The 13,310-nt window shown below is 46.3% G+C and overlaps 1 protein-coding gene across 9 annotated transcripts in view; it reads right to left on the minus strand.

Annotated features, from left to right (window-relative positions):
* ZBTB40 (zinc finger and BTB domain containing 40) overlaps positions 1-13,310 on the minus strand; it is a 69,206-nt gene that overhangs the window by 21,119 nt on the left and 34,777 nt on the right. For 4 of the 9 annotated variants that reach the window (XM_084788261.1, XM_084788262.1, XM_084788255.1 and 1 more), the window contains 7 exons: positions 9,281-9,443; positions 8,580-8,722; positions 3,598-3,790; positions 3,235-3,372; positions 1,738-1,874; positions 701-902; positions 55-188 (listed from right to left, as the gene is read on the minus strand). In XM_084788261.1, the coding sequence (XP_084644387.1) occupies positions 55-188; positions 701-902; positions 1,738-1,874; positions 3,235-3,372; positions 3,598-3,790; positions 8,580-8,722; positions 9,281-9,443 (1,110 nt within the window). The remainder of the gene's footprint in view (positions 1-54; positions 189-700; positions 903-1,737; positions 1,875-3,234; positions 3,373-3,597; positions 3,791-8,579; positions 8,723-9,280; positions 9,444-13,310) is intronic. The other 5 variants (XM_084788260.1, XM_084788263.1, XM_084788259.1 and 2 more) reach the window with 2 other exon arrangements.

Raw genomic sequence — 13,310 nt, forward strand, 5'->3', positions numbered from 1 at the left:
TACAGAATCGATGCCCCACAAACTTCCACCCACTCCTCCACTCCCCACCCCCACCTCTTTCACAATCTCAGCCAGGTGCTCTTCCTCTGTAGAAAAGTGCTCTAGCCCCGCCGCCTGCTGGATGGCCTCTGTGACCAGCTTGCTATGCCTCAGGACTGCTTCCAACACAGCGCTCTCTGGGGCAGTCACTGAAAGAAAGGGAGACTGGACACTCAGTCAAACCACGGGCAGTGTGTTCTCCTTCACCTCTCAACTGTACTCTTCACTAAGACACATCTCGCCTGCCTCTTCAGGACTGAGGAGAAGGCTAACAGCACTGTAGCCAGAGCATAATAATAAATAGGGCTTGTCAACATCCACATCTCTCACACAACTGCCAGCCTTGTTTTTCCTTCGACACATAAGCCTGTGTGTATTTACACCTGATATTTCCACGTATGTGGACACTGTGTCATGTTTGAATCAGGATTTAGTATCTAGCTCCTCAAACAAGACTTTTCCAAACACACTCAAAATCCTTTCTTGCTTTCCTCAAACACAAAGCACCTTGTTCATCTACGGTAGACCCACTGTGCAGAACACAGGAACTTACTTGCCGTTGCTTCTGTGGGGAGGGGCACAACTGTAAACCTCTAATTTCCTGGGGGGTTGATAGTTGTCTCTATAGAGGCAACACCAAGACAGCGGACAGACAACTCACCTGCCCGGAAGAAAGCCCCAGCGCCAGGTTCCCTTCCTACTTCCTCCAAGAGCAGGTTCACGGGGCAGGTCTCTGTCTCTTGAGCCGCTAGCAGCAGCTGCCAAATGGCTGTTGCAGAGAGAGTCTGCCTTTCCAGAGCTGCTGACAGCAGGGAACTGAAGCCCCCGGAGCCAGAGTCCTGTTTCACGAGTGTCTCCATGACCTTCAAGATGCAGCACAAACATGGGGTAAATAAAAAGACTATGGCCCTGAGCTGGGGCAAAAAAGTTAAGCCTCTCAGTACTGCGCCCAGGTGGCTGTGTTCTGGGGGAGGAAGGCTTTTTGACATTCACCTCTCTCAACCTAAGAGGCTTCTTAAATCAAATTTACTTTGTGTGTAAGGGGCTGTAGTATGGAGTCAGGGATGCAGGCCAGTAGCAGAAGTCTTATGTAATATATATGATGGCCTGGGTGTGACTTCTAACATATATACACACACAACATTATTTTAGATAAGTGTGTGTGTGCATGTGTGTGTGTGTGTATGTGTGTGTGTTGGGTTTTAAGCAGGATTTTGCTGTACATTCCCCCGGCTGGTCTTGACTCATAATCCTCTTCCCTTGGTCTCCTTTGTGATGGGATTATAAGTGTGCGATACCAAACCTGAATACAGGCAGATTTCTTATTTGTAACAAAGTTCTTTATTCTTTCTCATGAATGCCTTTATTACTATAGAGATTCCAATTATTTAGGCTGGTGAGATGGCTGACGGAATAATGGCACTGGCCTCCGAGTCTAATGACCTCAGTGTAATACCTGTCACCCACCTGGGAGGAGAGAACTGACTCCTGCAAGTTGTCCACTTCACAAACTAACTAAGTAAAACTGAAGAAAGAAACGGCAACTCTTCTATAACTTTCTCTTAGAAAATGAGTCACCTTCTAGTTTTCCTTCTTTGCATTTCACAACATAGCTGTGTATATATATTTATAGAAAATGTAAATGTGTGTGTATACATAACTGTATGTTCCCTCTTAGCCCCCCTCCCTCCTGCTCACCTCTTTGTCTCCTGGGGCTAAGCTCTTCATACGTGCGATCACCTTTAGCAGCACCTGGTTGTCTGTGAGAATCTCAGACAAGTTTTCATGGTACTTTTTCAATAGCTCAGCGCCGTAACCATCAGGGCTAGGGTGGACTGTAAGGACAGCATCGAGACAATACGGTTTGATGCACCAAGAGTAGCCAAGAGCTTCTGTAAAAGACAAGACTCACAGACAAGCGAGGGAGAACAGCAGCGTGAGAGCTGTTTCTGCCGCGCAGCCGAGTCCTATGCCCAGCCCAGGGCTGCACCACAGGCTTCAGATCTCCTCTGGTCTAACGTGTGCTTCAGGGTCGTAGAAACAGGCTGGAGCCTGGTGGAAGGCAGTGACTGCCCAGCGGGCGGGCAATGAGGAGGCAGCACTGGTCAGACGTTCTGACGTACAGATTCAGGGGGTGTTCTTCACAACACCAATGTACTGATCCCAAACACCAGCAGCCACCAGTCAAGGCGGTGCTGCAAACATGAGTGTACTTCTGTTCAGACTCCCTGGACTTACTTTGTTAAGTCATCCTTCCTTAAAGATAAAGCAAATACAGGCAATCTGCATGCCCCTTACTTTATACATAGTTACGTGTTTATTTTCCTCTTTGATCCAGTAAATCCACTTGCAGAAACTAAGTCTAAAAATACCTGAAGGACAAGGACCACTGCCACTGTAGGGCCTGTGGTGATGATACTGACTGTGAAGACAGCAACTAATATTTTCTGATGGCCTACTATGTGCCAGGCACTTCACTAAATGTTTAATAGGTGTCATTTCACAAAAATGAGTGTGATAAGTACAATTCTTTCTTTCTTTCTTTTCTTTTTTAATATTTATTTATTATGTGTGCTGTGCTCTGCCTGCAAGCCAGAAGAGGGCACCAGATCTCATTACAGATGGTTGTGAACCACCATGTGGTTGTTGGGAATTGAACTCAGGACCTTTGGAAGAGTAGTCAGTGCTCTTATCCTCTGAGCCATCTCTCCAGCCCCAATAGGTACAATTCTTACACCAGTGACAATAAGGCTCATAAAGTGAAGTTGCATGCTTAAGGTCAGACAGCCAGGAATGGCACTGCGGCCTTCAGTCTTCCCATTACATGTCTGCCCAAACCAGGGCCCATGTAACACCATGCTCAGCTTTCAAAGGAGAGTGGAGTTTTTAGAAATGCAAGAGAGTGTTTTGATATGGTTAAACAGGGACAATCACTAACTAGAAGACAAAGCAATTTATGAACACAAGCACACATCTGAGCGCTGCCTAGGGGAGAAAGACAACAGCCTATCTGCGTCTTCATTTTGAGAGCTGCCCTACTTTGTATCTATGTATCACTATAAGTTGGAGGATTGCACCCATGTTCCCAGAAAGCCTTTTCTTCTGAAAGCCATCTTGCTTCTATATGCTCTGGGATAGGAGCAAATTATGGAAATAGGCTCCCTCCCTCAAGCTAAGGGACACCAAGGGGGCTACCTGGGGATTGAAGCACAGCTGGGAAAGGGCCAGTCAGGATTCGAACTTGCCACTCACATTCATCCACATAGTCTGTCGGGATGCACAGCTTCTTGGGCCCCTTTGTCGGCTCAGTTTCACAGATAACCCTGGCCAGCCCTGTGGGAGGAGGGCCCATTAATAAATCTGAACCAGAGACCCTTGCAGGGGTCTTTAACGGAGAAAAGTCCTCAGACTCCAACTGATCTGTGACAGGGAGCTTGCTTCACAACGCCATTTCTTAACTTGAGTCTCATCTTCTCAGCATGGGGCTGGAAGGTAGCTTTAAGCTGTGATTTTCTGAACAAGCAGCGCCAGTCCAGACAGTGAACAATTAACTAGTACCTGTGGTGCCGGGTGACTCTGCCACTTTCTGCAAATTCTCCAGCAGGAGGCCAAGGTTTGGGAATGCTGTCCTCACAGCCTGGAGGAGTTTTACCAGGCTCTCGGCAGGCAGGGTCTTCTCTTCAGCCACTCTGTGCAGCAAACTCTCTATCGTCTCCTTGGGTGTTCTGCCCTCACAGCAGTTCAGAATTGCCTGCAAGGGCATGCAATCAGGTAGACACCAGTTACTGCAACTCAAAATGAATCTGTACACTGCCGAAAAAGCCAGCCAGAGAGCCTTACAGGATGCCTATCTCCAGGCCTTCCTGAGTTGGTCTCTTGCCAGCGGCCACCCTAGCAGTTGGCAGGTTCCAGAGAGGAGGTAAGGAATAAGCAAGGAAAAAGTGAGTCAGGCACGGTGGTCGGGAAAATCTTCTGCCTTGACTGACTGGCAGTCAGGGTGCTTCTTTATTTATATGAGACTCAGGAGGTAGGGATAGGTTCATGTTGTTCCAAAATATATCATTCCTGTCCCCAGACACGTGTTTTAACTTATATAAGTTTAGTCATTGATGAACCATGACAGAACAGTTGTCCTTTATAATCATCATTCCCCTCATGAGCCCCACAACCCAACTTCTAAGGATCTAGAGGCACATTTTGCCGAAGCAAGCATATATGGTAAATGACAGCCCATGCTCAGGCTGGCAGCTCTTTCAGTTTCAAGGGCAGTAGACAGAAAGATCTCCAAGCCAGCCCAGGCAGACTGCCATGTCTCAAGCAGTGTATTATCAACTCTTAATGACCAGAGTGCCAACTCTCACTAGGCCCAGGAAAAATCCTCAGGCCAAAGCTGCTGTTTGTATCACACCTCATTCTTTTGTCACTTTCCACACCATTCTTTGTCCGTCGGTATAAGCGCCTGTGTAGGGGAGAGATCACTCCAGCCAATCTAACTTTGTGGGTGCCTCTTTTTCTTGAAGGGCATAGCATATGTGGCCCCCGTCTTGTGCCACATAATCCCCTGAGTGTACAGTAGAAAAAGGCTTGTACTGGGCTCTGCTGCTAACTGCGCCGGCCCACCGAGCTTGTTGACATTCTTCAGTTTGCTCTGTTCTGATGATCTTGTTCCTGAGTAAGTGCAGAGGCAGATGTGCCAAGAGCAGCTTGGAGCCAGAGCCTCAGAAGGAGGTCTCCAGTGTCTTTCTGTTATTTTATAACCTCCAGGGTGCAAGGAAGACCTTCAAGTGGAACCAGATAATGATATTTCCCTAAAAGCAGGACTTTCCTGGGGAAGCTTAGAAGCAGTACTCCCGGAAGAAAGCATAAATGATTCATAAGAAATTTCCCATCAATCCAATATCACCAAGTTGTAGAAATATTAAAAGTCCCCCAAGCATGCAACACACGGAGATCAAGACCAAAAGTGAAAAGACAGCATGATGGTGACTGCAACATGCAGCTCAGCTTTGCTGGATCTTTGTCAAACAGCTATGCTGGTCTTAGGCCTTTTGCTGTTCCCATAAGCTATGGCTGTGCCAGTCTCTAGTACTACTTTTTGTCATAGTCCCTTCCCTTTTCTGTTAGAAAACAAAAAACAAACAACAACAACAAAAAAAAACAAAAAAAAAAAAAAACCAAACCCAAAAATAAACCTTCAAACATTCTCCAAACAAATAGCTCTGTGAAATTCTTCCCCACAGCAAGCCCATGGATAGTCTGCTCCCAGCAACTTGCACTGTTTGAAAACTTTTGTAGAAACAGGACTGTCCTGGTACTTGTTATATAGCCCAAGTTGGCTCTGAACTCATGGCAATTCTCCTGCTTCAGCCTCTCAAGCGCTAGTTACAGGTGTGCACCAGCACAACCATTTGAAAGCCCCTCATACCCGGCTGGTGTGATCCAATAAGCAGTGCACATCTGACCAGCTCTTTGGATCTATTAGAAGACTACAGCCTCCTGAGTACTGAGATTACACTGGGTGTCCCTAGGCTTTATGGGTTCTTTGCTTGTTTTCTATGGCTTTTTCTTTGCATGTATACATGTCCACACTCCTGTGCATGTGTGTATGTGTACACATATTCTGTGCATGCAAAGAGCAGTGGAAGATATTGGGTGTCCTGTTCCATCAACTTCTGCCTTGTCCCTTGAGACAGGCTCTCTCACTGAACCCAGATCTCGGCCTGCCAGCCCAGCGATCCTCTGTGTACCCACCCTCCCAGCACTGGGGCTACAGGCACACTTTGCCTACTTAACACGTAGGCGCTGGGATCCACTCTTCGGCCCTCATGGTCATGCAGCTATCTTATCTACCAATCCATCTCCCCAGTCCCATGGATTTGTTGTTTTCTAGTCTTCTCATTCTCAATGGCCACCTGTCTCAGTTCCACTCATAAATCAACATTCCCACTTCCCTTGATCTTTTTTGGTTTGTCTATAGATTTTCTGAGTAAAAAGGTCACAGGGCTCTAGCAAAAATGTTGAACAATAAAACATGTGACAGATACTTTCCTATTGCCAAAGAACTATTTATTCCTTAATGGACCAGAGTGGAATGTGCATAGCATGGCTCTTAGGGAGCCAGGAAAGCAGGAGATTATCTCAACGTATTCAGTACATGGCTCCACAGCCACTGAGCTATGAGCCTTCCTCTGGGAAATGCCTACTCTCAGGAGATAGTCAAGCAGATCCGTGAAGGAAGCATGCCAGCAGCTGCCATTATCAAATTAGCTCCATTACAAAATAATGAATTGAGCTTTAAAACCAGTCATTTTCACTTGGATGAAGTTTCAACTACATGAACCATAATTTAGAACTTAAGAGCTTGTATTTAAAGCCTGTAGTGACTTTAGCACCAACCCTTCACTCTTAAGTCATCTGATGCCCAGGGAAGCAATGCAGGGACAACTTGAAGGCCGCGCTGCCTCAGTTTATACCCCAGCTCTGGTCATTCAGGCTGTGCAACTTTGGGCGAGTCACACGAATCCTGGAAGCTCACTTTCCCCACTTGGAAAAGAAGGTAACCACACCAACCCCGGCACTGTCCTTCTGAGGACTCTGAGAGATGCTGCTGCTGCTTACAGAGCCTGGTGTGACTGTTAGGGGCACGTGTGCTCCTTCAGAAGCAACACTTTGTTGCCATTAGCCACAAACCATCTGCACAGGGGTGAGAATGTTCTCAATGTGCTCAGGCCCAGTGGAGCCCAGTGGAGCCTCATCCTCCCCAAGCTCCTGGGTCTTGTGAGGAAGGGATGAACTCACAAAGCTGTTGGGAAGAAGAATTCAGGAACACCAGAAGTCTTTAGCACATCGCTTAGCAGACTGTACACAGCAAGCAAATGGCAACTATAGTAATTACTATGCTTATGTCCTGAAGTTATGAAATTTCATCTTTCTCATTTTTTACAGATAAAGCATGAAAAGCATAATTTCATAAAAGAAGTTCTGGAAGGACCAATGCTCGTTCCCCATGGTAACATGAAGCTGTGGCCATGGACTCACCACTCACTGAGACAGTCTTCCTGCTGGAGTCTTCCAGAAGCAGCTGCAGTGGCTGCATGACCCCAGATTAAGAAGTGTTGCTGTGATTTGCAACTAATTTAAGTTCTGCTCCAGCCTTTTTTGTCAAGTAAACTGAAAGTGACAGAAGAAAATGACAGTGTGGTCTATCCTGCAGCAGAGCATAGAGGTGGGGGAGCAAGCGGGTGGCTCTACCTCAAAGTGCTGTTTTATAAGATAATAGAACAGCTCAAAGTCCACTTTGAGCCTTGCTCATCAGGAGAGGGCTGGGAGGAATAATTGAATGAAATCTTGGAACAGGGAATCAGGAGCTCCTGGTACAATGAGCAGCATACTGAAACTGAGGGCCTAAAATTACACCTGATCTGAAACCTCGGAGGAAAGCACAAGCTCATTCCCAGCATATTAGCGCTGTCTATGAAATTTAGGGAACTTTAAAACATCATCAATTTCCAAAATACATTTTCAGATTAGAAGCTGCCCCCACCCCTCTGCCTGCCTGGTTTTCAACCTAAGACAACTCAGGCAGATGGAATCCAGGACCCAGCCCACTGTGGCCCCGGTGCTACCACACCAAGGTTCTGGAACATCCCTCCTGGGCAGCTAAGTCACTCTCTGCAGTTTTAAGAAGCAATGCCTCGAAGTTCCTTCTTCCCACCCTTCCTTCTAGACAGACATATTTTTAGCACAAAGTTGAAATCAATAATACCAACAAATACAGTTATCTAGTTGCCCTGAGAAGCCATGCCAGCAGTTTTATGAGGGTTTTAGCAGCTAGCTGTTGGGAGAATAAACTGGTGTGACCTTCCTGAAGGGCAACTTGACAATGTCCACAAAAACTTTTACACTGTATTCTAAAATTCCATTTAAAAATTACCCTAAGGAAATAATATTGTGAGAGGTCTGCAGAGCTTTGCCTACAAGGATGTCCTCTGCAACTTCATTCATTAAGGCCAAAATATTGGCAACAAATGCCCAAGAATAAAGAGTGAAGGGATGCCACAGCACTGTCATTGCTCCCCAACCTCACACTGTAGAAAGAGACATGTGATAACAGAGGAGAGCCAGGAGCTTCTCACCACCTCATCCCAGGATTCCAAGAAGACAGAGGGAAGCACAGCCTGTTAGCAGGGTTCTCTCAATTTTTTCTTTTTAAATTCATTTTTGCTTATTTTCCTCTGTATCTATACATTACCCATGTATCATTTCTGGAAACAAGTGAAGCATCGTAATTAGACATGTGACTGTAAAGCCAGAGTCCCAGCAGCCCATCTGCCTGCCCACGTGCCATGTGTTGCAAAGTGCACTGCACAAGCTACGGCAAGAAATGAATGGAGCCTGCGACAGGGACCTCCAATCAGCCAAGGTGATTACTGTGCAGAAGGTATCAAAATATCGCAAAGCAGAAAGTGCCTCACGCTGCAGAGGTGCTAAAAACAAGCTCCACAGCAGTTCAGAAGGGGGCACAGACTTGACACAGTTACCCTTTTTTCGGAGCCAGGCAGGAATTCCTCCTTGGCTGTTTCCAGGAACTCCACAATAGGTCTGAGCTGTGTTACACACTGGATCAGGTCCTCTTTGTGTTCCAGTAACAGAACAGACAAGGTCTTTCCCTCCCCTGCGCTCCCTGGGGGAGAAAGAATTAGAGACACACAAGAGAAGCTAGTCAATTTGAAGAAAATGACAGCGTGGTCTGTCGAGAGAGATCTAACAGAATAGTAAAGTGCTTCTGTGCACCTGAATGCAGAATCACTTTTGGAGAGGAAAATACTTTATTATTCTGTTTAAACTCTATGAAAGGAAAAATGTTTCATTTATCTGTCGAAATACAAAGCTTCGGAGCCAGCCAGAGGTTAACTTCTGGTAGGCGAGGCCACTGCTTTGTACCTAACCCGAATGAGAGCAAGTCCAGCCTTTAAGTGCTGGCAACGAACCAGTCACTGCAGGCGCTGCTTTGGATGTGCGGCTTTTTGAAAGGCAAGAGGACAGCGACAGCAGCCTCAGCTTGTTGAGGTAGCAGCCTAGGTAAGTAGGGTGGAGGTGGAGACTCACATGGAGCCTGTGCATATTTAACATGCAGCTTCTGGGATGGCATGAGAACCTGTGTGAAAGCCACCAGCATCACGCATTACTGGCTAGAACTCTAAAGGCTGGGTCACCCAGGTGGCCAGAACAGCCTCCTTACCTTGTGGCTGGACCTGAGATGCAGTCTCTGCAGGTGTAGACTCCTGGTATAGTCTCATCAGAGACAAGGCCGCCTGCACATCCAGGCTCCCACTGTGTACTTTGTCCAGAATTCTCTGGAATGCTGAGCCTCCTCCTTTACCCTTGAGACAATCCATTATGGTCTGTGAACCAAGTACACAGAGAGAAAGAGCAACTAATTGCCTACAAGAATTCCACTTGTGGCATGATGGCCCTGACATCTTGACCCTCTCCCCTCTCCCTTCACCCACTGCAGCAGCGTGCAGGAGCAGCAATTCAACCCCCAGGGGCCACTCCCACCACGTAGCCTCCACCTCCTCTCTGGCAGTCCTCCTCTGCACTGGACGCACATGCTGTGACTGCTTCATTACTGTTTTCTACTCTGATACTTTTGGAAGGCAGCAATCATGCTTCCAAGCCTCTACAGCCTCAACCTGGCACATAGTAGGTGTGCAGTATATTTTTAACAAATGCAATGCACTTCTTGCCTAATTATACCTTTCTGAATCTTATGACACTGGGTATTTCTCAGGCAAGGATATCTGAATTTCAAATTGAATGAACTGTCATTTTACTATTTGAGAATGCAATTAAAATCTTGAGAGTTAGGAAAAAAGAACACTTTAAGTCATTTACATTCTGAATGATAGACTATTTAGAAAGACACGGGCCTTATTACATTTAGATCTATTCTGTAATAAGGCTAACAATGTGTTGGCTTATAGGTGCCAGCTGTCAGAGAACATGATTCACATATTAATTACCCCACGGTAATGGCTGCTTCTACTCTAGAAAGGAAAGTGTCAAAGTTTCTTCTGGTACTAACACTCACACACAACCTGCCTTGCCTCTCAGCTTGCACCTCTTGGCCTTCCAATAATATCTGGTGTCACTCTGCCTTGTTATCATAGTTGCCTGGCACCAGTGACACTGAAGCACTGTGGTTAAAAACCTGTCTTTGTGGCCAGCCACTTTCAGCTTCCTCCCAAATCCATAGCCACAGCAGTATCTAAGACTGGCCTAAAACATTATTTTGAGCAGACAGGGAACCTTTTCACAGCCTGGCTGGCCTCAGCGTCTTGTTAACTCTTATTTCGTCCCCCAGACAATCCTGTAAGAGGCTCCAGGCTCCAGTCCTCTCTTCTGAGCTAGAGCCACACAGCTCTGTGAGATATGCCTTAGACTCCAGGTTTCAGGGCCACAGAGCAAACCTTAAATATTTCAGATCACAGTAAAATATCAGCAACACCGGTGGCAAAATAAACAAAATTAACATGGCTCTCTTTGGTCTGACAGAACATCTCTTATGTAAATGAGAAGACCAATGAAAAGGTAGAGTTAATATTTCTATTTTAGCAAAAATTTATTTTCAAGGCATGCGGTGACCAAAACATAATCCCATGCATACAGTTAGATGTACACTTCTTATATTGATCTTTGAAAGGGGGTTATTATGGTTTTTGTTCATCTCCAAATGTAAGTTTGGACAAAGCTTAGTTTAACAACCTTCTTCCATGGCTAGCAGCACTTGCTGCTCTTGCAGAGGACCAGAGTTCAGTCTCCAGCACCCATCTTGGGAAGATCACAGCTACCTGTCACTCCAGTTATAGGAGATCCAATGTCCTCTTCTGCCTTCTGCAAGCATCTGAAGACACATGGCACACGTGCAGGTGCACATAAATTTTTAAAAATCTATGCAATGATCTTACTGTAGTAAATAATTTCCATTATCCTTAGGTATCTTCTACTTTAAAAACAATGAACAAGAAATAAAGATATTAAAGGCGAATGCTTAAACTCCCCCAGGCCAAATTAATTCAACTTCCTGTGTTTTTTTTAGCTGGTCTGCCATCTCTTTAGAACACCCTTCACTGACAGCAGTAGGGGCCCGGGATCAACAGCATGAAAAACAGCTCCAGGACTTCTGCCACTGGCTATCTATACTCTTCTCATGACTTACTTCTCAAGAAGAGACTACTGCACAAGCAATACGATAAGCCTTTGGGAAGCTTATGCTACTCTGCTTGTCTGTCTGGCCCATAGCACAAGTATGCATATAAGTGACAGTGTACGTGTAAGCATCAACTTGCTCTGTGAACCTGCTATCTTTCTTTGCCTTGCCCTGGGAGATGCAAGCCACCAGATTTGAACTGCTCTAGGAAGAGGTCACTGGGAAGAAGGGACAAGCCCAATTGCAGCAGAGTGTAGTATGAGAGCACACCTTCTGGAAATCGCGATGGTCCTGGGGGGAATTAGAAAAGATGCTCTCTCACTGAGCCTGGAGACAGCAGTAGCTGGCTAGCACTGCAGCTGCAACCTTGTGAGACTCAAGTCAGGGACCAGCTAGGTTCCACCTGGACTCCTGACCTGCAGAATCTGTGGGAATAAGTGCTTGCTATTTCCAGGCTGCTTAATATAACAGTGATGCCTCACACAAGAAGAGGTAGCTCACAGTCACACTTCACTTCTAACACCCCCGGTAAACACAGGGCTTCCTCTGTTCCCTTTTCCTCCCGCCCTCCCTTTCTTACTGATATCACACAGTCACCTTATTCCATGCCAGGCCAGGCTGTTTCCTTTGTTTGCCTATGGCCCTCTGAATAGTCCAAACTCTCTCGCTGTGTCTGGCACTATCACCTGAGCTGAGGGGAATGAAGCTTCCACCATCGCAGGCTTCTGAAGTGCTTCTCATTATCCTCTCTGCTGTCTCTCCCTTTGCAGAACTACTCAGCAGTGAAATTAAAACATTTGTTAACTTCACTGCTCAGCAGTGGTGCTGGGTGACCACCTGGGAGGAGAAGCAGGCGTGGGCTGCTGAAAGGGCAGGAGGGAGCCGTCAGCTGCCTGGACAGCCCTGCTCTTCACTCCAGCACTGACTGGGCATCCACATCAGAGCTGGCACTCCAGGCTTGCAGACATTCTGCAGTGCAGCCGGTCCCTTCTGCAACAGCAGTTCTGCCCAGATGGGAGTGCCAAGAGAGTGCTGCATATTGCACAGAACTCCAAGATCCCAATTAATACAGCCTGGCCTCAGGGCCAAGTTCTTTAAGCAAACATCACAACTCCTTTGACTCTTAAGGGGTTAAAGGTGATCCAGGAAATCCATGTCACACAGGTAGTCAAAGTTACCAAGTGAAAAATAGATGCATTTAAAGGTGAGGTAGTGAGTTTTCCCTTTACAACACAGGAAAACCATCTAATCTGTCCTTTCACTCAAGTCTTTTCACTAGATTCATGTGATTATCTCAACCGTTTCTGGCAGGATTTTATATTTGTTTGGGTGACAATCTTGCACACTCAGGCCCTCCCTTCATGCTGAGGGCCAGGGGATAACACTAATGATAAAGATGGGGCTGGAGTGTAGCTCTGGGGTAATATGCTTACTTAGCATGCTCAATCACTAGCACAAAAAAATAAAATAAAAATAAACCACAATACAGACCATAATAGGTCCACAGCATCCTGGACTAAGTGTAGACTTGCTGTCCACTTTATTCCTCACACTATGCTAGGATGCATTCCTACTGCTCTAAGGTGAAGAAGCCTGCATAAGGTCACAGGGTAGCACACAGAGTAGTCTGAATGAAACACTGGATGCATTAAATGCATCTGCACCAGATGCTACTGCACCTACCAGAAGCAGCCACTGAACGCTGAGTGGGACACAGGCAATACACACGCCATCCCCCTTAGTCTATGTAATCACTATGGAGACCAGTACCGAAGTTTAACTGAACCTTTCCCTAAGCCTCCAAGCCTTTTTGTAGCTCTAGCTGTGTAGCCCAGACTTGATGAACAGTGGAGAACTGGAAAAACACCAACTGACCTTCACCTCTCATAGCCCTGTGAAGTGATTGCTAGTCACTTGCTCCGAGAGAGTTACCCCAGCCAGTGAGCACTGTCCTTACACCAACGAAAAGCTGTACCATGCCACAAGGCAAAGCAGTGCCACCGCTGAGCACATTGGATTCACAGAGGAGCAAACTAGCTTGTCTTTGAAATGTAGCTGA

The sequence above is a fragment of the Acomys minous genome (assembly GCF_964271855.1).
Source record: "Acomys minous genome assembly, chromosome: 6".
Classification (NCBI taxonomy): domain Eukaryota; kingdom Metazoa; phylum Chordata; class Mammalia; order Rodentia; family Muridae; genus Acomys; species Acomys minous.